At 34.5% G+C, this 25,348-nt stretch overlaps 2 protein-coding genes across 7 annotated transcripts in view; both read left to right on the top strand.

Moving 5' to 3' along the window:
- G2E3 (G2/M-phase specific E3 ubiquitin protein ligase) overlaps positions 1–18,379 on the top strand; it is a 62,794-nt gene extending 44,415 nt beyond the window's left edge. Inside the window, exons 9-15 of one of the 2 annotated variants that reach the window (XM_007447283.1) lie at positions 340–464; positions 571–700; positions 1,635–1,942; positions 3,744–3,925; positions 7,648–7,820; positions 16,432–16,622; positions 17,492–18,379. In XM_007447283.1, coding sequence (XP_007447345.1) covers positions 340–464; positions 571–700; positions 1,635–1,942; positions 3,744–3,925; positions 7,648–7,820; positions 16,432–16,622; positions 17,492–17,748 — 1,366 coding nt within the window. In that variant the 3' untranslated portion in view covers positions 17,749–18,379. The remainder of the gene's footprint in view (positions 1–339; positions 465–570; positions 701–1,634; positions 1,943–3,743; positions 3,926–7,647; positions 7,821–16,431; positions 16,623–17,491) is intronic. The other variant, XM_007447284.1, reaches the window with a different exon arrangement.
- A 4,892-nt stretch (positions 18,380–23,271) lies between these two features.
- The window catches only part of SCFD1 (sec1 family domain containing 1), a 134,990-nt gene continuing 132,913 nt past the window's right edge, over positions 23,272–25,348 (top strand). For 4 of the 5 annotated variants that reach the window (XM_007447280.1, XM_007447279.1, XM_007447282.1 and 1 more), the window contains exon 1: positions 23,272–23,395. Coding sequence is in view for 1 of the 5 variants with exons in the window: in XM_007447278.1 (XP_007447340.1) it covers positions 23,305–23,395 (91 nt within the window). In the remaining 4 variants the exon portion in view is untranslated. The remainder of the gene's footprint in view (positions 23,396–25,348) is intronic. The other variant, XM_007447278.1, reaches the window with a different exon arrangement.

Genomic DNA, 25,348 nt, shown 5'->3' with positions numbered 1-25,348 from the left:
GGTAGTATTTTAGGTAAGATAATGTATTTACTGAATGCTTCTTCCATATCAGACATACTTTGGGTATATGTGCATGTACATGCTGATAATTTAGTTTAGTATTTTAAGATAGAGAATATTTAAAGAAGGAAGTTACAAACATAATAAATGAAATGGGGGGAAAAACAACTTTAGGAAAAAGTAATGCAGTATCAAAGCAGATAATTTATTTCCCTTCCTTGGGTAAAAGGGTTGGCTGTGTGTGTGAGGTGGACAGTGAGGTGTGCAGTGGTGCTGATGGTCGGAATTAGACTAAGTTAATACCACATGGAAATAATCTGCTTCTCTTTATGTCCTCAGCAAATGGGAAATAAAGCGCTGTCAGTGTTGTGGTTCTCGCGGAACACATCTAGCCTGTTCCTCACTACAGTCATGGGAACAAAATTGGGAATGTTTGGAATGTAGAGGTATTCTTTACAATTCAGGTAATATTTTGTGATTTTGAATAAAGATGTTTTTATTTAAATGCATATTATTCAAAAGTTTCTACCTATATTCCTATTATACTAACATTGGGTTTTAAATCTGTAGGCGATTTCCAAAAAGCCAAAAAACACACATTACCCAACACTAATGTGGGAATAACTGATTGTTTGTTGGAGGAATCTTCACCTAAATTACCCAGACAGTCTCCTGGAGCCCAGCGTGAAGACCTGCTGAGGTGTGTATTTTGAATTGGAGAAAAATATAAAACTCTGTTTTGAGAAAATTATAACAGGAAGTAGCTATATACATTTAGAGTATTAGCTGTTCTCAGAGTAGTTTGGAAGGGTATTTTTCAAACTGCAGTCCCTAATTTGATGTAGAAAGAGGATCCTTGGATATTGCCCCTAACAGGATTATTTTGAGTACATTAATTCCAATTACAGATGGAGAAACTGAGGCAGGGAACAATTGAGTTAGTCCAGATAATTGTCTGGAGGTCTTGTTAGGGCACTGGTTGCCGGGCCTCATGCTCAGAGGTTCTGATTCTGTTTATCTGCTGCGGGGCTTAAGAAGCTGTGTTTCTAACAAGTTTCCAGGCACGGCAGCTGCTGCTGTTGCTGGTCTGGGGCCACACTTTGAGAATTAATAGTGTAAACTGAAAAGTACTATTTAAAGGAGTGTGAATTCTGCTTAAAATATGTAATCTCTTAAAAATATAGTTCTCTCATACAGTGAGCAGAGATTACATTTGCTCTATCTTTAAAGGATCTAGTGAACATGAAATAAGATACAGTTAAAAGCAGAAACTAACACACCATTGTAAAGCAATTATACTCCAATAAAGATGTTAGGGAAAAAAAAAAAAGATGCAGTTAAGCAACTATGTCCAGGGAGGTAAGAGTTAGAGCTTTTGACTCTTATACCTAAATCCAGTGAATTGTATAACATTAGGTGATTTTAATTTGGTAAAAGATTGGGTAGAGGGAATCAAGAATTTAGAACTAAGGTTATCAAATAACTTTTTGGTTCCACTGGCGGCCATTGTTTGCTTTTGGGTGGGAGTTGGGGAAGAGCTTCTTTCTATTCTTTTTTTATTTGGCTGTGTAACTGCTGTGACACGTAAAGTACTTTAGAGTACTTACCTCTATGTTTAAATTCATGTTTTATAGGCAAGGCAGCAAATTTAGAAGAGATATTTCAACTCTAATAATAGAGCTAGGATTCCAAATTAAAAAAAAAGCTAAAAGATTATTTATCAACAAAGCCAATATCTGGAATAGTGCCTTAGATGGATTCAGAAATCAAAACTTTAATCCTTCATATACAATTGAAGTAGCATATGTTAATGAAAATGATCATTTTGGAAAAGAGCAGCCTGGATCAAAGCAAGAATTCCTAAGTCTCTTAATGCAGCAACTTGAGAACTCACCATTGTTTGAAGGGTCCTTGTCAAAGAACTTGTCTCTCAATTCTCAAGGTAACTATTTTCTTTATTATTGTACGTACTGAATATATCATGTGTTAAGAAAGAGATAGCAGGTTAGAATTGATACTCAATACCTGTCAAAATGTATAATCACTTTGTTACTAAAATAATGATAGAATCACAGAAAAGGGGGGAAGTGATGTTTTTTAAAATAAATTTTGTAGTGAAACATTTTTTATTTTAGAATATCCTTAATTTCTTTATAGCAAAATCCTCCTTAAAGTGATTCTATAATTAAGTATAACTTCTTAAAAATGTACTTAATTTTAATTTTAATTCATTTGAATAGAGTGGCCAAATGAGATGAATGAGTTTTTGAGCTCTTCTTGTTCATATATTTGAAATTTGCAGTTGGCATGTTTCTTCACAACCTAGGATTTTTATAACATAATTTTTTGGTTCACATATAACAGATTTTTAGCATACTTTTGCTTTCAAGAGTTTTTTTTTTAATTTAACAGAATTATGTATATGATACTTTTCTGTCTTTACTTCTGGTAAGGAATTAATGTGATTAAAACAGGCATCTCAAAACACTGGTTAATTCTAGCATTCTTTTTTTAGGAGCTTTTATAACCACTTTTGTTGTAATAGGAATTTGAGAGAGAGTGAGAAGACATATCATCCCATTTGACTTCCTTCTATGTTTTCTTTAGAACTTCCTCACCATTGCCTGAAGTATCATTGAAATAATTGAGAAACTACCAAGGATCATTAGTACTATGTATAGTACACACAGTTTAATTCTACACTGTAAAAATGCTCCAAGTAATCAGTATGTTAATTCATGGCAGTTTTGGTACAGTGGAGAGAGTACATGGAATTTAAGTCACAAAATCTGAGTTCAGTTTGTACACATCTACTTCAGTAGCTTTATTTCCCTAGATTAATTGCATAGCCCCTCTGGATCTCAGTTTCTTCATCTGTAAGATGTGACTACTAATATGTAGTATATAAGGTTATTGTTGAGGAGATTTTATTATTATTTTAGGTATTGTTAATGTTACTTATTAATAAATTACTTTTAATTTTTAGAAAAAATAAAGGAAAATTTACATGATATCTTTTTGAGTTATCGAAGTAGCTAAAACATTTTTAATGACACATTGAAAAATATTGTGATGATATGGTAAGATAACATATAGTGTTGAGAGTTAATTTGTACCATTTTGTATATCAGCAACCTTAAAATTGTTCATATCCTTTGAACCACTAATACCGTATGTAGGAATCTATCCTAATAATCAAAGATATATAAACAAGAATGTGTAAGTAGATGTTGACTGTAACATTGTGTCTCATGTATTTGAAACTGGGCTAGCCAGTAATAAGGGGGTGGTTTACATTGCAGCACATCTGTAAATTAGTTTGAATGCATTCATTAACTGTATATTTGAATAATTTCAAGTAATATTTTAAAAATTTACAATACAGTAAGTGGAAAAAGACAGTGTGTATTATAATGTGTGTGTATTATAAATACACCAAAGTGTGTACACTGGTTATTATGGTGGTAGGATTATAGGTGATTTTATAAAAAGATTTTCCGTATTTACATATTTTTCTATAATAGATTGTTACTTTGAATTCAGAAAAAAAATTTGTAAAATTGTATATTTTAGTTGAAATTTATATTTTATACATTGTTATACCTTCTATGAATTAGGTTATTTTATATTTGTCTAAAGCTTGGATTTTTAAATTTTTAATTTATTATATATGTATTAATTACATATGATGGTTATATAATAATAAAAGAAGTGTATTTGATATATTTTATCTGTATTTACAGCTCTGAAAGAGAATCTTTACTATGAAGCTGGCAAAATGCTTGCCATTTCTTTGGTTCATGGTGGTCCTTCACCTGGTTTCTTTTCTAAAACCTTATTTAACTGCCTTGTTTATGGACCAGAAAGTACCCGACCAATTTTAGACGATGTCTCAGACTTTGATGTGGCACAGATTATAATCAGGGTAAGAAATGTACCTGTTTGTTCAGATGTAGACTGTGTTCTAGGTGTATTTGAATATAAATGATGGATCTGCAATAGAATAATACTCTTTGTGGAGTAGTTAAGGGGTGTCATTATTTTTGTTTACCAACAAAGTTAACAACCATTTAAGAGACAGATGTAAAGGGCAGGCAGCTAGAGATCAAAGTGCCATGTTTAATGTTGATAAAACCAGTTGGATAATGTGACTTAGATCTGTGGTCAGAATGGCTTGCTAACACTCCTCAGAACTAGATGGATTTATCTGCCCTGCCAGGGACAACATAAGGCAGGTTCCTTGTTGCATGCTCAAGAGCAGATGAAAGTGCACTTCCCTGTCGTCAGGTGGAGCTGAAGAAAGGATGGTTACCAGCAGAAAATTTATCCTTCCTCCTACAGGGAGATATGAGTGATGGATGGAGAGAAAGACCAGGCTGAATTTCTTCTCTGTGGAAACAGTTGGGGAGACTCAGTGTTCCTCCCCTCAAAATAGTTACTATGGGCTTCCCTGGTGGAGCAGTGGTTGAGAGTCCACCTGCCGATGCAGGGGAAGCGGGTTCGTGCCCCGGTCCGGGAAGATCCCACATGCTGCGGAGCGGCTGGGCCCGTGAGCCGTGGCCGCTGAGCCTGCGTGTCCAGAGCCTATGCTCCGCAACGGGAGAGGCCACAACAGTGTGAGGCCCGCATACCACACATACACACACAAAAAATAGTTACCATTTATTAAGCCCTGTACTACACATGTTATCTGTACAAACTCAGTTTACTCATCATAAGTAACATTGCCCGAGTGTTACTGATTTAGAAAGTAATGAAACAGTTGAGACAATGAAATCCAATTCAACTTTTCTTCCCTTAACTTGTCCCATACTTAAGCCTACTCTATCCATTGTCTCAGTTAATAGGCAGTATAGTTTAATGGTTAAAAACAAATGCTCAGAAGTCAGATTTTAGTTTGAAATAACTGATATAAGCTATGTGACCTTGGGCATGTTGGGTTAATCTTGTTAAGCCTCAAGTTTCTAAACCAGAAAGAAACCTGGAAATGTGTTATTTTAATAATTCTGTGTATTTTGCCCAAGACTCCTCATTCTAAAATGGTATTTTAAACTGACCCTTTAACCCTTCAATTTATTTTTTCTTTTCTCTTTATGAGAAAAAATGTACTTTAACTTCATTGTCTCCACTTCCTCTTTCCTACTCATTTAAGTTACAGTCAGACTTCTGTTCCCACCACTACTCTTCTGAGTTAGCTAGTTCATTGCTGTTATGCAGGGATCTAAATCTCCACATGCAAAGGCCTTTCTTTTCTAATTCCTCATCTCCTCTGACTTCTGCAATTACCACTGTATTTGAACTCATCTCTATTGTTTTCTTTAATATCTACTCCCTCCTACTTTTGACTATTACTGTCTTTTTAATGCTTCTTCTTCCTACCCCTAAAACTTAGGTAATTTTCAGTGTTGTCTTAACAGTCCTTCTATACTATTTGGAAAGAGTCTCCTCATCTATAACCTTTCTGATGATTTCCAGACGTGTATTTTTGAGCTCCTAGATGTTTATATCCAGGTAAGATCTGGGTCTTCCTACCAATTTGAGCACAGCATGTTTAGGACAGAACTAATTTTTTTCCCAGAATTTGGTTTTTTGCCTGATTTTCCTTTTCTTTTCAAGAGATTTCTTATTTCCAAGTTATTCTGGAGACAGGGTTGTTTTCATTCTTCCATACTCCATTTATCAGTTTGTGTCAACTCATCTGTCTCTAACAGTGGCCTTTCCTTCTTATTTTTAGTATGCTTACTATACCAAACTCAGGTCATATCTAAGTTTAAACAATTAAGATATTATTCTAATCATCTTCTTCAGGATGATTCTTTCACAAGTACAGGTTTGACCACATTGCTTTCTTCCTCAGGAATCCTAATGGATTCTCATTGCCTATTGAATGGAGTTCGAGTTCTTCATTAGAGCACTTGGAGCTCTCCTCACGGCTTTACTAACTCCAGTTTTTGTACTCCTAGCCAGTGTTCCTTCACTGATTTAGTCAACAGATATATATATCTACAAGGTGCTATGTACCCCATATGGTTTTTTGTTTGTTTTTATTATTTATTTGGTTCTGCAAGGTCTTAGTTGTGGCAGGTGGGCTCCTTAGTTGCAGCTGGTGGGCTCCTTAGTTGTGGCATGCGAACTCTTAGTTGTGACACGCATGTGGGATCTAGTTCCCTGACCAGGGATCGAACCTGGACCCCCTGCACTGGGAACACGGAATTTTAACTACTGCGCCACCAGGGAAGTCCCTGTATCCCATACTGTTTTATCACTGAAGATAAAGTAGTGAACCAAACAAAGCCCCTGCCTTCTTGGAATTTACATATTAGAGGAACGACAAGATAAATAAATATATAATATACTGTCATGTAGTAAAATATATTATAAAAATAGAACAGAGTAAGAGGAAGGATATCTTTTCCAAGATAATGCTTGGGGTATAGTAAGTTAAAGCATAGGCTAAGCTTCTGTAACAAAGAGACCCAAAAGACAATGGCTCAAAAAAGGCAGATATTTATTTTTTTTCTAAAATCTAGATTTTAGAGTAGGAGTTGGCAAACTATAGCCGTAGGCCAAGTCTTGCCTCCTGCCTTTTTAAAGCTTTATTGGAACACAAACACAGCCATTTGTTATGTGTCTGTGACTGCTTTTACACTACAGTGGTGGAGTTTAGTAGTTGTGACAAGCACCACATGGCCCACAAAACATAAAATGCTATCTGGCCTTTACAGAAATGGCTCCTGTTTTAGAGGTACAATTGTGATACACCAAGTCACCAAGAGAATTGGATTCCTTCCTCTTGTGTAATCATTTAGGATATTGTCTTCATAGCTGAAGCTTGCCGTACAGGGAGAAAGTGGAAGTAGAGTGCAGGGAAATTTGACACATTTTCACTCATGTCCCATTGGACAGCTCTTAGTCACATAAGGCCACACTAGCTTTAAGGTAAGTTTGGCTATATGCCCAGCTAAAACTTAGGGTGATGGGTTTGGGAGGATGAGAACATAAACCCAACTATTAGAGTGTGAAGGTAGTTTGAACAGGGTAGTCAGGAAAAACTTCTGAGGTCACAGGAGAGATCTGAAATAAATGAGGGAATCACGTAAATACCTGGAAGAAGAGTTTTTTGGAAGAAAGAAATAGCAAGGAGATTTTCCATTCAAATGGACTTTGCCTCCTCATTTTATCTTTCTCCCTCTGTAACTTTGTTCAAGAGCTAACCTATGTGAAAGTGTCTGGCACATAAATGGTGAAGTATATCTTTGTTTATGTTGTTCCCTCAAATACTCTTGAGTGTATCCATTTTTTTAAATCTCAGCTATTCTTTCTTTCATGAAATCTCTGCAGGTCCTCTTTCTTGCCTCTCTAGTGCTATGTAACTGTTCTATATCAGTTACTGCCTTTTATGGAAGTAATTTCCTATATTAAAGTGGCATTATAGTCTAGATTTCTTGAAACCTAGGTTTTGGCAGAAATATACAGTATTTATTAAACTGGATTATCAGACATTTATTCTAGGAAAATAATTCTTAGTATACTTTCACTTCACCCAGGTGTACTCAAGAATTGAGTATAAAGTAATGTGTCATTTGAAATGTAGATATCTTTCACAAGTAAATGAGTAAACTGGGTATATTTTCTTCTTCATTACAGATAAATACTGCAGCAACTGTGGCTGACTTAAACTCTTTAATAAATGAATATTATAACTACCTAGAGCTTATTGGATGCCTAAGACTTATAACATCATTAAGTGATAAATATATGTTGGCAAAAGACATACTTGTTTATCATGTAATTAAGAGAGTCCAAGCACCTTTTGAAAGGTAAGTTGTTCATATGTTAAGGATTCTCTCAAATTACATGTTTAAAGTGGTTAATTGTCTTACAATGTGAAATATATTTGATAAAATGTAAATGCTATTTTAAACTAATGCTTTAAAACTAACCTCTTATGGATGAATACTGTTCTTACCATTCTACACAGAATTGCTTAAATGTATACTGTTTAGGTAGGAAAAGTAATCGTTATCTCAATTTATAATTAATTTTTCTAAATAAAAATTATTTTTATGTCCTCACACACTGCTGTTCTTTTAATAGTGGGAAATCTAAAATATATATGAAAGTAGGCAGAGTGATACACCATGTAATCACCACCCAGATCTAACAGTTATCAACCAACCAGTGGCCAGTCTAGTTTAGCTAGCCTTCCCTTGTTATTGACTCCAGTTTCATTTTCAAGCAAATTTTAAAATTTCAGTATCATTAATCTATGTATTTAATGTATTCAAAACTGTTATAGTTGGCTATCCTTACTGAAGTTCAGATTGTCTCATCTTTAACCAGTATAAACCTCTTTATGTTGTTTCTTTTGAGTTCTTTTGGTGTTGACCCTTAATGGTCTTTGATAGCCTTCTTGCTATATGGTATGACAAGGTGTTTCATGCTCCTTTTGTACATTCTGGCCTAATGAGCTTTGTTTCTTTGAATGGGAAATGGTATTTCAAATCCACAATCTGGATGCTAGGGATGCTTGTTTTTGCCACATTGGTCATAGTTTCTAGGCCTTTTCAGTGGACTAAAAGAAGAAATATAGGGGTTTTTTGTTGGGTTATTTTTTGATTTTTTTAAGATGAAGTACATCATAGGTTTCTACTGATACTTCAGATTCACTACTACAAGATTTTTGACTTTTTCTTTGTCCCATGTTCATAATCCCAGTTCTCAAAGTCATTGATGAATTAGAGTATGAAGTAATTCCTTGATTTAATCCACATTTCATAAATAATAGTCACAGAATGATAATGCCAACATTATCATCAGTAACATAACATTATTGAAAATAGGTTAAACTTGTTTTTCTATTTCTTTTTGTTCTAGGGCTATGCAGTCAAATTACTGTGTTTTAAAGTCATTTGGCATTGTTATTTTCTTTGTTGTTATATTACTAACTGGGTATACATTTTATTTTCATTTTTTATCTTATTTTTTCTTTTTATTGACTTTTATTAAAGTTTGATTTTATTTTAAAATTATATAAAATGTTTGCATGATTCCAAAGTCAAATCTATAATGACAGTACATTGAAAGGACTCAGCTCTGTCATTACAAATTATATTAAGATAAGGATAGCTTTCATCCTTATCACACCTACCTTCCATCCCCTATGAAGTAATTATTTTAGTGGCTTTTACTGTTTATCCTTCCATTATTTTTTTAACTGATAGCAGATAAATATATGAGTATATGTGTGTGTGTATATTCATTTCTTTTATTAGATAAATAGTAACATACTGTCCACCCTTTTTCCTCCTCATTTTTTACTTGACAGTATATGGTCCTCATTCTTTTTTTAGAGCTCTACAGAACTTAAGCACTCTTCCAAATTAAAATTTAATATGACATCATAAGCTTAAACAGTTGTAAAGGATATAATTTCCAATATATATATATATATTTTTAAATAAATTTATTTATTTCTGGCTGCGTTGGGTCCTCACTGCTGCACACGGGCTTTCTCTGGCTGTGGCAAGAGGGGGCTACTCTTCGTTGCAGTGTGCAGGCCTGTCATTGCGGTAGCTTCTCTTGTTGTGGAGCATGGGCTCTAGGCGTGCGGGCCTCAGCAGTTGCTGCACGGGCTCAGCAGTTGTGGCTCGCGGGCTCTAGAACACAGGCTCAGCAGTTGTAGCACACAGGCCCAGCTACTCCACAGCAATGTGGGATCTTCCCAGACCAGGGCTTGAACCCATGTCCCCTGCATTGGCAGGTGGACTCTTAACCACTGAGCCACCAGGGAAGCCCTCCAATGTATTTTTAATACTGTAATTAAAGTAACACTGTTACATAACTGTTTAAAATGTATCCAAGTGTCTCTGACTATAAGATTCTTACATAGCAAAATTTTCTTACAGTTAGAATTACCATTCATAATTATGATTAATACACAGAATAATTCAAATATATTATAAATTTTGATGCAGTTATTTAAAAACTTATTTGAAATGTATCTCTTAATGACAGAGATGTACAAATATTTTTTTCCCAAGGAATTCATATGTCTACAGATGGATTTTTTCTCATTGCTAAGTTAGATAACTCATTGCTGTTTGTTTATTTTGTGTGTGTGTTTGTGTTTATAGGTATGAGTAGTCTAGTTGTCAGGAAAGGCTTCCCTATCTGTATAAGTGGTGTTTAAATTAAACCCTGACTTATAAATAGGAGGCAGATCAAGATGAAGAGGGCAAGAGAAAAGAAGCTGAAGACTGATCCCTCCTTTTATGTGAAAGATAAATCATATAGCAAAAAACAATATTTTAAAGCTCAAGAGTCCTGTAGATGTCAGAAATAACAAGGAAATCAAAAGCCATAGTACCTCTTTATTCCTGCCCTGCAACTAGGTTCATCATGGGGTAGGAGGGCGAAGTTGGGGGGAAGTGAGAGTAGCATCGACATATATACACTACCGAATGTAGAATAATTGGCGGTGGGAAGTTGCAGCATAGTACAGGGAGATTGGCTCAGTGCTTTGCGATGACCTAGAGGGGTGGGATAGGGAGGATGGGAGGGAGGCTCAAGAGGGAGGGGATATGGGGACATGTGTATGCATATGGCTGATTCACTTTGTTGTGCAACAGAAACTAACACAGTATTGTGAAGTAATTATGCTCCAGTAAAGATCTATTAAAAAAAAAAAAAAAAGCCATGGTACCCTAAATGTCATATGAAATCAGAACCCTCAGTTTGCCCCAAACTTGGGTTTGGCATTCTGAATGGACCCCAATCTAAACCAAAGACATTAACAAAGTAATTGGTCTTAGGATTCATAGTACTTACAGAGTGCCAGGCAAAAGCAAATACGTAACAGTGTTTAGGGAAATTTCTACAGCCTGAGCCTGATGGGAATGCTAAAGTTACATTGCTAAAGAAGAGGAGGTTCCAATAAAAGACGAAACACAACCATCCTAAACAGCAAGTATTGGGAATAGCACATCAAGGTTTTAAATAACAGGACAAACTGAGACATAAAAAGTTATTACAGTGATTTAAAAGAAAAAAAAAAACCCAAACATAAAATGTGAAATGAATCAAATAGTGCTTCTAAGTTGAAAAATGATCATAGACTTCCAGTTGTGGATAACGTGGAATAGACACTCTTCTCTCTATTCTTCCTGATAAGCACAGTTAAAAACCCTGAACAGTGTTAATAAAACAAACTTAAGAAGACTTTTGAAAGGTAGAGAGATGAAAGCAGACCAGCTGGGGATCTCAGCAAGGACACAGCTGAGAGAAGTCTAGACATTCTTATTGGAAGGAAAACTAAACGATTTGGCACCAGCAGATCTACCCTAAAAGAATGCCTATGGGAATATTTTGAAATAGAAAGCAAATTATTAAAGGTGGAATCTTGGAACATCAGGAAGGAAGAAAGAATAATGAAAAGAATAAAAGCATGTCTCCTCTTGTGTCTACTAAATTATGTTTGATGGCTGAGGCAAAAATTATTCTCTAATGTGGTTCACAATGTATATAAAAGAAATACTTAGGAAATTATAAACAGCAAAAGGCAAAGGGACATGAAGGGAAGTAATGTTTCTATACTTGAACTGATAAAATGTTGGCAGCAGTAAATTATTACATTTTTTAAAAAATCTGCACATAGAGATACACTCAAAACACTATAGATAAAAATGGAATCCAAAAAAATATTCAAGCAACCAACAGGAAAACAAGGAAAACGAAACAGAAACAAAAATGATCATGGAAATGAAACTTGGTGGTTGTTAAATGCTAGGCCATTGAAGAGAAAAAGAGAGAAAAGGACTGAAACAAGAAATGTCATGAAAGTTAGAATAAGAGCACCCACACATATATTTGAAAAAAGAGATGGAGGCTGGGCAATATTATAGAAAATGCTGCTTGAGAAGTTCTTCAGGTTCAAAGGGCTTAACATGCTGAAGTGTAGTGTACTTTGTGTTGAAATTGTGTTCTGAGCAAAAAGACATTATTGTAAAAATGAGCATCAATTATACTGGACACCTTTTTTTCAGTGACATCAACGTTGAAAACAGACAGCCAAGATAGTAACTTCACAGAGCTAGTTACGTTATCATTCAAGAGAGAGGAGGAAATAAAGACATTTTGAGACAGGTTTACTTCTTTCCTGGAGAGATTAATAAAATATCTACTTAAGGAAGAAAGAAATTGAACCCAGAAGGAAAAAGTAAGATACAAGCACCAGGAGTAAGCAAAGAAATGAAAAAACCTGAATAAATAAAAACAAGCATTGGCCATTTAAAAGACAACTAAATTTTGGTAAGAAATGGTTAAAATAATTAAAATACTAGCTAAAGGTTCATCTGTAAGAAGAGAATGGACATTGTATTTATTGTTTTAAGGAACTTGTATTCTTGAGGTAGTAGTGGGGAAGCATTAATTACCTTAAGATTGTTAAGCCAAGTATATATATTTTAAGGGAAAACTCTAAAATAACAGGAATAGAGTGTGTAACTTCCAAACCAGTTTGATGGGGGTGGGGGTAGAAATAAAGAAAGCATATTTAATCATATAGTGAACAGAAAAAGAGGGATGAAAACAAGCAAGGGAAAACACATGCTCAAAGAAAACATAAGATAGAAAACATATAGGTAATTATATTACATGTAAATAGCTTAGATTCATATTAAAAAGACAGGATCTTAAATTGCATTGCAAATAAATGACTTTAAAGCAAAAAAAGAAAGAAATTCTAATAATCTTTTTAAAAAGCCTTGTCCTTAAATGACCCTAATAGTGTTAAAAAGAACAAATTCTTGGGCTTCCCTGGTGGCGCAGTGGTTGAGAGTCCGCCTGCCGATGCAGGGGACCCGGGTTCGTGTCCCGGTCCGGGAAGATCCCACATGCCACGGAGTGGCTGGGCCCGTGAGCCATGGCCGCTGAGCCTGCGCGTCCAGAGCCTGTGCTCCGCAACGGGAGAGGCCACAACAGTGAGAGGCCCGCATACCACAAAAAAAAAAAAAAAAAAAGAACAAATTCTTTAGGATTCAGCAGTCTTGAATATATTTGTATCTAGCAACATGGCCTCAAAATTTACTAACAATTCTGAGGACTGTTTTATAAAAGGAAGCAAGGCAGGTAGAACATCAAAAAAAAAAATCTTGCTTTAGTGCACTCCACTAATAGATTAAAAGAGAAAAATCAAACAGTCTTCATACAGTTATACATGCGAACAAAGCAATTGCTACATTTAAACATTTATACATAATTTTAAGCTAACAATTTGAAATATCCTTATAAAGATTATCTAGTAAAGATTCAGCAAACATTATCCTTAATGAAGTGTGATAGACGTTCCTCTTAAGGCCATGACGAGCCTGGGATACATATAATTACCCCCTTCATTTCTACAATATGCCGGAGGTCCTAGTAGAGCAACAAGACTAAATGAATAAGTGAATGTTATTAAGGATTGGAAGAATTAAAATTATCATTGGTAGTCTAGATGACTGTCCAACTAAAATAATCTTAGAACTGCTTCTGTAAAGAGTGTAGCAAGGTTACAAGAGGTAAAGGACACTAACAGGGAGGTGTGCAAGTGAGAAGGAATGGTAATGAAAGAAATTTGTTAATTTTAGAGTAACTAAACACTGATTGTACAAAACATTAATGTTTACTTTGGGGATTTATACAAGGTGGAACAAAATGTTTAAGTAGCATAGGAAGAGAGAGCTACCAGAGTTGCAAGTGTTCTAAGGTCTTTGTATTGTTCAGGAAGAGGGTAAATACCTGATTCACTTTAGATTTCAAATATGCCGATTAAAATTTTGAGGTAACCATTTAAAAAATAAGAATTACTATAACTTTTTAAATAGAAGGTAAATTGGAATTTTGTTTTAAAAATACAAAAATCAGCAGGACGGAATAAAAAAATTTTTGTAATTCAGTACAGTTGCCCAGAATAAAGTGACAGAACTAGTTTCCTAAATGTAGTAATAACTATTACTATATAACAATTAGAAAAAATTACTCTCACAAAAGCAAATTGCAGAAAAATAAGTATACGGTATGGTACCATTATTGGAAAGTTTCAAAACAAGCAAACCAATACTAGTTATTTTTTGGGGATACATATATAGTGAAACTAAAATGAAATGCAGGCTATAGTAAAAATTTCAGAATAGGTAAATAGCAGTTTCACATAGTTTTCTTTGTAAAAGGAGAGAAGGGAAACTGATGAATGGGCAGATTTAGTTGAGTGAATAGAATATTTTCTTAAAAATAATCTGAGCAAACATAAAATGTTAATGTCTTTCAAAATCAAGTTACAGTTATGGTTTTCTGTTATTTCCTGGATTTTTATATAAGCTTGAAATATTTCATTTTAATTAAAAGTAAAATTACAAGGGTGAACTTAAGTTTGGCTGAAATTTGCTTCAAAGGTAGGTGTAAGGTGAAAGTTAAAAGCAAGCAAGAAAGGCAGCAATTGTATTGTGGAGGACCTTAAAAGCCATGTTAAGGAGTTTGGACTTTATTTCATGTGCAGAGTGTGTATTATTAGTTTCCTATGGCAGTTGTAAAAAATTATCACAAACTGAGTGGCTTAAAACAAAAGAAATTTATTCTCCCATAGTTTTGGAGGCTAGAAGTCCAAAGTCTCGGTGTTGGCAGGGCTTCATTCTTTCTGGGAGTTTAGGAAGAGAATCCATTCTTTGCTTCTTTTAGCTTCTGGTGGCTTGTGGTTGCATAGCTCCAATCTCTGAATCTATATCACATGGCCTTTTCCTCTCTGTGTATCTTTTATAAAGACAGTTGTCATTGGACTTAGGGTGAGCCCAGATAACCTAGGTAGAATGATTTCAAGATCGTTAACTTAATTACATCTGCCTGGACCCTTTTTCCAACTAAGATCACATTCACAGGTTCCAGGGAATAAGATGTGGACATATCTTTTGGGGGCCTCCATCCAACATACCTAAGGATGAATGACAGTATGGGGGTTTACATGGAAAATCAACTTGGAAGCTTACATACCTGGTACAACAGTTCCACTGGTATATGGAGAAATGAGCAGATAAAAGGGATTTCAAAAAAGGAAATTCATAGGATTTGTAATTAGGAGTGGCAGAGGGAAGAGTTAAGAATGACTTTCAGATTTAGCTATACTAATAGGGTGAATAATGGAGGCATTTGTTGTCACTTACGGTTCTGATTTTGGTAGTAAGGTAATTAGCTTTCTTTTGGACTTAATAAGTTTGGGTGCTTGGAATATGTGGTACCCAGCAATCTGTTGGTTATATATTCTGGGCTGGAAATAATAGATTTTATAGTTAATGAACATAAACCTGCTTAAATAAAGCCATGGGATATGGTAAGAAAAAAGAGAAATTTGCCTTGTTACAGATCCATGAGAGACAAACAGTAGCATTTAAGGCAAAGCAAAGAAAGAAGAAGCTTTGTAAGAGACTCAGAAGGTCTGGCCAGAGATATAAGGGGAAATCAGGAGACTGATCCCATACATCATTCATGCACTTAGGGCAGTTATTCCTGAGATGTAGAAAGGAGTGGAGGGAAAGTGAATAGGAAATTAAGAAAAGGAGACAGTAAATGTAGGTAAGTCTTTCACATAGGTTGTCTCAAAGGAAAGCAGATGGGATTGAGTGAATTTTTTCCCTTATTCAAAGATGGGAAAGATAAGCATATTTTTGTGCTCTTGAGGAAGAGCTAATAGAAGGGAAGATGAGTCAGTGTAGTACTGAGGAGTACCTGAGGAAGTGGATAGGGAATCCAGAGCCACAGTTAGGGTTAGTCAGTCTGGTAGGCAAAAATGGTATCTTCTTCATTCTTTGCTTATTAGTGAGAATGTGCATTTTAAAAAATTCATTTGTTACTTGTATTTTCTTAATAATGCATTCATATTTTGTATTTCCTCTTGAGTTCTTTTAGAAAATGATTTGTATTTTTGTTATATTAGAGAAATTAGTGTTCTATCATATATCAATATTTTCCCACTTTGTTTTGTCTTTGTTAATTTCTTTTTAGCAATACATAAGTTTTAAATTTTTATGTGGCTCAAGTTTATGATTCTTTTTCTTTGCAGTCTTTCATTTTATACTAACTAGCTTTGAAGTGTAAAATTTTAGATATCTACTTTTTTCCTCTTAAAAAATTGTTAGCTTAATTTTAAAACTATTCCATAAAGCCAAACAATGTAGGCATGGAAAATATTCATTTTATATTAATACATTTGCTTGTTATTGATTTGAAAATATCATATCCCATAAAGTGTATCCATATTTTTCTTTGTTTTTCCTCACCTTTTTTTCCCCACATCTTTTTTTTTTCTGTCTTTTTCACACATATGTGATAGTAAATTAGCTAGAAATGTTCATTCCAAACACATGTATATGAATGTTGGCTCATTATTTTTCTTCTCTTAAGTTTTAAACAGGGTCTGAAAACTCTTGGTGTTTTGGAGAAAATTCAGACTTATCCAGAAGCATTTTGTAACATCTTCTGTCATAAACCTGAGAATCTTTCCACAAAAATTCTTAGTGATCTTTTTACAGTACACACATTATCTGACGTACAGGCTTTGGGGTTTTGGAACAGTTACTTACAGGCTGTTGAGGGTATGTAGATGTTTTATTTTTATTTAACTGTCGTAGAAATTTTGTTTTGGGATATTTATTTCTTTGAGTTTTGCTTTTTATAGTAAGACTTTAACTACTTATTTACAAAACTTGTTTCAAAACAAGTTTATATGACTGAGTTGAAAGTGATAGGAAAGGTTACATAGTAAAGTTATATTTTTTGGTTGTTTTCCTCTAGGTAATTTGAATTGAGAGGCATTCTTCCTAGAAAACTTTAAATATACGGGTGATTGCCACAGCACAGGATAGTCTCAAAGCTAGTCATTTACTTCACCTTTTTAAATTTTAAGTTAAATTGAATTATTCCTCATCCATTGGTCAGAGCATGGTAATGATATTTATCATTGAGCCTTAGCAATGTAAATTCATTCTGTTTAATATGGTGTAAAACAATTTAACTTTTAGTTGAAAATTTTTTAGCTAGGTTGTTTGGATGTTTTATACCATCTTAGTTTTTCCTTTGTTGAAATAGTTTATCAAATAGCAATGGTCTAGAAGTGGTTTAAAATTGTTTGTAGGATCATATCCCCAAAAGATGGAGTTTCAAAACCTACTGAACCTCTTGGACTATATGATAATTTTATATTAAGGAAGACCTTTAAATATACAGTGAGTAGGTCAACCAAATTATTGTATGAGTCCTACTTTGAAATTCAAATAAACATGTATTCAATATACCATTTTCCTATTACTACACTTAGTGATTTAGTTTTCCTCTTATGCATCTCTGTTAATGTGGGTGTCTCTGCTTTTCAACATGTCTAGTCTAGTTGGGGAAGAGTCTATGATGGTAGCAATATATAACATGGATTTTTTTTCTTTTTTTCCTTTTTTGGTATTCTTTTCAGATGGTAAATCTACAGTAACAATGGAAGACATTCTTATTTTTGCTACTGGTTGCAGTTCCATTCCACCTGCTGGATTTAAACCCACTCCATCAATTGAGTGCCTTCATATGGATTTTCCTGTTGGAAACAAGTGTAATAACTGCTTAGCTCTTCCTATCACCAGTACATATAAAGAATTTCAAGAAAATATGGACTTCGCCATAAAAAACACTCTAAGATTGGAAAAGGAAGAAAATTCTCACTTCATTGGACATTAACTGTTTTGAACAAAGAGATGCTTCTTTAAAAGCTGCTGTTTCTTTCAGAAATCTGTCCATCATCACTTCTGAGCAAACTTGGCCCAGTAAAATATATGATATGAACATAAAGGAATATTTTGGCCACTTAAGCTAAAAAGTTTTTTTGTTAAGGTGTACCAGTCAAAGTTGATACTTTTCTATTTTCTTAATATACATGCTTCATAAACCTCAATATAAATACTTTTAGAATGGCTGTACAGACTTTCTTCAACTATAGTAGCATGCTATATATAATAAGAAAACTTGTACTCAGTTTTTGTAAATTGGGATTAGCTATAGGATGCCACAGTGATTTTTCTAGTTTTATGCAATTTTCAAATTATTACTTATTTTATTTTAAAGCATTAAATAGGAAAGCTAAATGATAAATCTTGTTATATAAATCAAAGTCATATATTTTGGGGTATGTGTTATATGTATCCTTTTCTAGGATGGCACTAAATTTGTTAAAAATGTTTTTAGATTATTAAGTTATGTTAAAATAGATCCACACTGCAATTAGATTATGCCTAAAGGGAAGTATTATATTAAAAAGCAGAATTGCACAAATATTCTAGAATCTATGGACATTCCATAGTCTTAAAACACTTCTGAGGTGGATTAAAATACAGTTGAAAATCCCTAAGTAAGTGTCTTCTTTAAAGCCTTAGGCTTTAATCATAGGATTTTTTTTTTTTTTCCTGTATCCCATGTGTGGTATTAGACCACATTATGTCTGATCCACATTTTAGGTTATCTGAATAGAATGATCTCTGTGGATTGCCATTTGGTAGGTTTGGCTATTTGACAGTTATTTATTATCAAGATGGTTGTATGAAAGGTAAGCTGGCACCATTGCATTATATAGTTATCTTCTTTGCTTTTGAAAGATAACCTGTTATATAAACAATGTAGAAATGTGTAAGAAAGAATTACAAATAGAATGAAAAACCCACTCTAATCTCAACCATGCAGAATTAACTGTTATCTTTCTAAAAACTTCCATTTCCTTTCTTTTTTAACTTTATTAATGCTACTAAAAGTCAAAGAATACCTAGAAGTAACAAGAGATTATGTAATAACAATGTGAAGATACCTAATCCCATAGTTGTGTCACCATATTTGTACTCTTGCAAAAGAAGAAACTGGAAAAGTCTAATGTCCCTAATCTATTTTAAAATATAAACGGGTTTTTCACCAGAATAAATCGTATGAGAGGTAAAATGCTTGGTTTTAAGCACATTTTTCTTGCTACGTAAAGCAGGTATCAGCCATCATATTCTCATCCTCTCCAAGAAGCATCCTTAAATTATTGATATTTTTAAAGACAAATGACAGGATTGGTTTGATACTGATAATAAATCTCTTATTAATACCAAAGGAAAACTAAAACATAATCCTAGTAAAATTTTGTTACATTTTCTAACAGACCCAGCAAATTAAAGTTTAACTTTAACTTGAAGGTTTTAAAACATTAAACAAGGCACATCTTTGTCTTGTGTTGAATTCTGTTAAATTATCAAAAGTAATTAAAGGATCAATTATCAAAAAAGAGGTTTATCCTCACCATACAGCTTTTATTCCAAATGTGTTGATAAACTGGATATTTTATTTCTTAACCTACCTAGTTTTTATAAAATTTTAAAAGCCATTAAACCAATACAAACCAGAAAACCTAATTAAAGCTATTTTCTGGTTATTTGTAGTTTGAATTCATTTAATTACAGTGGTAATTAAAGCTGTTAAAGCTCACATGCTTTTTGGGTGGGTAGTTTGAATTCATTTAATTACAGTGGTAATTAAAGCTGTTAAAGCTCACATGCTTTTTTGGTGGGGAGGCAGTGTGCTTGGGTTGGCTACAATTAAAAACAGTGTTTCAATTCTTCTTTTATGTGTAGACAGGGCCTTAGGGATAAAGTGATGTAAATAACTTAGTATATTCACGTTTTAAAGTGAAGTATAAATATTCATATTGCAAAATATTTTCTGGCTTTAAGGATGTTCCATCAGTATGATTTTAGATTAATCTTTACAGTCAAGATATGTCAGAGAAACCTGACATAGGTTATTTTCTGCATTGTTACTATGTCAAATGGTTGGTATTATGTTTGTTCTTTTTCTGTTCATTGTTATAGCCAATGCATAGTTCCTACTGACATTGATTTTAAAAAGGAATTATGCTATAAACCTTTATAAATGTGTATATGTATTTCTTAAATATTTCAATCATCTAAATGCCATATATTTCAAGTTTGTTTTCTATTATGCTCATTATCAAGAAAAAGCATAAATTCGCCTTGTATGCATCTACTGTTAATGGTCTTAGGTTAGTTTTATATTCATTTTTTTAAATAATTTTAAATTTTTTGGTGTGAGAACTTCATCTGAAGGCATTTATACAATTCTCTACTATTCTTGTACTTAGTCATTTTACTATTTTAGTATTTAAGGTAAAGATGCTTTAAAATATCAGAAACTAGCTCATGACTTTATACTTTGTAATATTTAATTTCCATATTATAAATTAGTCATTATTTGTTTGGGTCAAGTAAAAAGCTTTCATTTGATTACTAACTTGAGAATTTACTTTGGCTTCTGCTTTATTCCAAACTTCTTATAATTTTTTCCCCTAATTATATGGAAGCTCTTGGAACTTTTGTACTCAATGCTAAATGTGCAGTAAAGGAGAGTGTAATATATATATAATAGGTAAGTTTTCTCCGTGACTTTGCCTTTTACATTCAGTCGTTATAAGAAAATGATTAGAACAAGATTCTATTTATAAATGTGTAATTCTTATATATAGTGCTTATCACAGCTTTGTTGCTAATTTTACAATAAGCTATTAAACTAGTTTTATGCTCTACGTGATGCAGTGTAAAGCATAAAAACACATTGATGGATTACTTGAATGTGTATTACGTATAGTTTAGGAAAATTTGGATTGCTTTGAAGAAATCCTATTTTAAAGTTCTCATTTTGACTGTTATCTTTTCAAATTGCCAAACATATTCCAATATCTACTGTATGCCAGGTATTATGTTAGGTGATAGTTTATGTCAGCCTAGTTTCCCTTTTTTTTTTTTTTTTTTTTTTCTTGCGTTATGCGGGCCTCTCACTGTTGTGGCCTCTCCCATTTGCGGAGCACAGGCTCCGGACGCGCAGGCTCAGTGGCCATGGCTCACGGGCCCAGCCGCTCCGCGGCATGTGGGATCTTCCCGAAACGGGGCACGAACCCGCGTCTCCTGCATCGGCAGGCGGACTCTCAAGCACTGCGCCACCAGGGAAGCCCTTCCCTTTTTTTAAAGACTTCAGATACAACAAAAAAACATGACACTTATAATGAAGTTTTCTAAATAAATGTGTTTCTGCTACTAAATGTGAAGCGCTTATATAAACTAAATCAAGTAACTTGTTAGGATTTAACAAGGTTAAGATTCTGACAATACTGTGTAGATAATAGATCCTTTCCCCATTTGAGAGATCCTGCGAGCAGTTATCGGCTGACACGTAGGAACCTCTCTTGAATGAGCTGTTCTGAGGTATTCTCTGTTAAAACTATCCCCTAATGTAAAATAATAGTTTGCGAGAATAATTATATTATTTTAGCCCAACATCTGGATAGGTAGAGTCAGTTAAACAGCTAAAAAAGTTAGGTTAACTAACACTCTAACAGCCATAGTTTAATTCTTTCCTTATTCTAAAAACACATTACAAATACCTTACTCAGTCTTAGCCATTACAGGGACTGTTTGTTTACTGCCACTATTCTGTGGGACATATATTTCCTATATATTTGTTTGCCCACACTGTGTGCACTCCTTGGTCAGGACAGTTTTTATCATTTCAAATGTATATACTGTACACAAATGTTAAACATGCCTTAGTGTTCTAAGTCATATGAGTCATATATTTTGGGAGGTCTATGCTGGAGCTCTGAAATGGTTAGGTAGATTTGCATTTGAAAGTAGAAGTAAACAAATGAACAAGATTGGGCTCTCAGATGTTGACAGTGGGAAAGCCTGTTTATTTTATATTCCATGAAGACAAAAAATTAAGTAGAACTTTCCCATAGAGCAGGAACTGTCATTTCTGTTTAATTGCAACACACCTAGTTCATTGGTGATTCCAGTTTTCTTTTTTTTTATTCCACATATAGGAAGCAGTAAAAAATCAGCTATAAGATGAGTATGGTCTGAGGATCTAATATATGTGACTGTAGTTAACTGTACTGTATAATTGAAATATGCTAAGAGAGTAGAACTCAAAAGTTTTCACCAAAAAAATAAAATATATATATATATATGTGTGTGTGTGAGATGATAGATGTGGTAAATAACTAAGTGGGGGGAATTCTTTCACAATGTATACATATATATCATATCATCACAATGTACGTTTCAGATATGTTGCCAAATTTATCAATTATACCCTCAAAAAAGGTGAAAAAAATTTACACAAGGAAAAAAAAAGAATGTAGGTCCAGTTCTAGGGTGTTCCCTAATGGCATTAAGAATGAGATCACCTGTCAAGTTTCATAAAAATAAACTTTTGTGTTTTGTTTAAAAAATTTGCTCTTTATGTAATCGTTGGGGTAGCTTAATTTCTCATAAATTCGAAAAGTTAAGTTTTCAAACCAGTTTTTGAGGCACAGGGTCTCTAATTTCATTTCAGAATTTGGTGAAGCTTCAGAATGAACATATTCAATAACTAATGCAGTATCCTAAGTGAATTCTGTTAGACCATACGGGAAATGATTTGTGTCCATTTTTGACATCCAGTAAAAAAATCTATGGATTAAATTAGAAATCATTAATATTGGATACATTTTGTCATCATATGGTTTTAAGTGTACATTAAGACACCTGCACTTTCCACTTACACCCCCTGCCAAAGTAATGTTTTGTGATTTTGCAGTTACTAAAAGGAGGAAAATACGAACTGCCATTTTGCGCCTTCCTGGCTTCTGTGTCCATGTAGGCAAAACAACCCCATGCAGCTAGACCATTTTGCCTAACAGATGAGATTAAGAAATCTGCCTGATTAGAGCAATGCTCCGAAGCTGCCTGTTTCCCAGAAAAGGAGCAAACGGGAGACCCCTCCTGCTGCACTGGGGAAACAGAAAAGGGAGCTAGCATTGAAGTGCCAATTTTGTTCCAGGAGCTTCATTTACTTTAGTCCTGTGATCCTTAAGCTCCTAGATTATTATCACCACAAGAGATCTGTAGACGACCAAACTAACAGTTCAGTATTTAGGTTCTTAGTACTACAACACGTTCCTGCCCTACGAGCTCACTTTAAAGCAGCTACCCTTTGAGAAGCTGTGGCTTGATTAGACAGGATAAAAATTCCTACTATTACGCCGCTGGAAAGTAAACACTGCCAGGTGTTCGGGTATTATTCCCACGTTGGGTCTCTAAGTTTTGTGGAGAGAGCTGAGAGAATGGGAGGGTCACCCTGGAGGAGGCGGGGTTCGGCTTTCTATGGTCCCGCCCCTCCGATCTTTGCTTCCGGGGCGGTCGGGGCGGCCACGTCATGATCGGGCTCCGCTCTCCAGCCGGGCAGTGTATGGTGGGAGCCAAGATGGCGGCGGCCGCAGCAGCCAGTATTCGAGAGAGACAAACAGGTACCGGCTTATTCCCTTCTCTTCCCTGCGGTTTTGTGCTTGCCGTGAGGACATATTCCTCTTCTTGTCGCCCTCACTCGGTCGTGGTGCGTGCAGTTCGGAGACGGGCCTCCAACAGTTTAATCGCGTTCTCAGACCATCGAGAGCCCTTCCCCTTTTGAGTTTTTAGGGAGGAGATGCCATTAGCTTGAGAACTCGGCTCTCAGATGTGGTGCCGGAGAAGGGGCTTCAGGGGTGAGCGGGTTGCTGCGGTCCTGCTCTTGTCTCTTTCCTACTGGGCCTCAAAAGGCCATGGCGACCAGATCTGGCACCTGGCATTTCCAGCCCTTGCCACTTATGAGGTCTTCGGGTTTGTTTCTGCGCGTGGTTAAGTTCTCTCCCATTTTAATGTTGAGAGTTTCATTTTCCGGCACTTACACCACAGTTACAAATTTAGATGCTCTTTTCAGAGCAGATTACATTCTGCCATTTCTCTCCTGTGGACCAGTCTTTGGGGGTACCTGAAGAGAAACGCCTTGTGATGAAGATTTCCGTCTTCAGCATGCGGGAATGGGATATAAGAATGGCAAAACGAATGAATTAATACCTTTCCCATTTTAATTATTTGGCAAATTAGTGTTTTTAAACTACGTCTTATTAGTTTCATGTTTAACAGAGCATGGTTATATAGCTTCCATTTATACCGTGAAGTATGGTTTTTAAAAAATACATATTCTTTCCTTTGAGCTTTGATATTTTTTCCACCTTAGATAATTTTAGTTTTGCCTTATTTTTTGGAAACTTCTGATGGCAACATGGTTTATACCTGTTAGCTAATTGTCTTGAAAGTTGGCATACTGTTAATTCTGAGAAGCTAATAGAGATAAGCCATTAAGAATTTGCATATTTGGAAGTTCTGTCTCTTTTAATTATGTTCTTATGCATATAAATCGGAATAGGAATATAACTGGTTATAATTAATATGACCTACAGAAAGGGTTTTGGCTGTACTTGATTCCTTCCTTTGCAATTCAAAGAAAAATTAATGATAGACTTCAATCTACTAACGACACAGTGCATAATGAGTTGTGTTCTGCATTTCCCCAATAGATAATGTAGAGTAAGCTATCAGATGAAGTCAGGTGTAACTTAAATATATGAAAGTCCAAATAAAATTTGGGAAATAACTGCCATTCATTTTATCTGTGTAAGCAAATAGAAGCCCCACTTGTCTTTGCAGTATGGTTCTGACAGCTTAATGAACCTCAATGAATTAGGTCATACTACATATTAAAATAAAAAATAACATGTTAAGGGAGACTCTGTACCAATACAAAGGAGCTTTTTGAAAAATGAAATTTGGATAGTAATTTTTATATGCAGAAACTTTGTAGAATGTTAAAGTCTAGTAGTGTAATATGAATTTCTGCAGAAATAAACTTCATTGTAGCAAGATTTCACATCATTACTCCATAGGTTATGCCAGGTTTATCAAATTAGTACTCCAGTTGAGTTCTGTCTTACTTTGAGAGAAAGGTAAACTATGTGCTATAGTAGGACAAGTAAACATTTCCCTGATGCCTATTTAGAATGTTTTGGGAAATAAATCACAATTAAGTCTTAGGCCATGTACTTTATTAACAAATCCATTCTGTCAGAATCCCTGTTAACAAGTTAGCCAAGGCTCAGAAATGGGGAAATTCACCAAGATGGAGCTGAGAAGGCAAACGTGGGAATATCTGCTGATACGGGCTTCTTTCAGTTAGTGAAGCTCTGGAGAGCACCGTGTAACTGGAACTCATATGCACCACAGGCTATGATTCTTCCTAGGTGTCCTCTGTGAACTGTTGTAACATCTGTGAGCTTCTGAAGCAGGTCTAAATTATGGGCGATGTGTGTATATATATATATATATATATATATATATATATATATATATTTTTTTTTTTTTTTTTTTTTTTTCTTGGCCCTCCT

This window comes from Lipotes vexillifer, unplaced genomic scaffold (genome assembly GCF_000442215.2).
Source record: "Lipotes vexillifer unplaced genomic scaffold, Lipotes_vexillifer_v1.1 scaffold339, whole genome shotgun sequence".
Taxonomy (NCBI): Eukaryota; Metazoa; Chordata; class Mammalia; order Artiodactyla; family Lipotidae; genus Lipotes; species Lipotes vexillifer.
The sequence above is the reverse complement of the archived record's forward strand: the minus strand, read 5'-3'. Positions and strand labels throughout refer to the sequence as shown.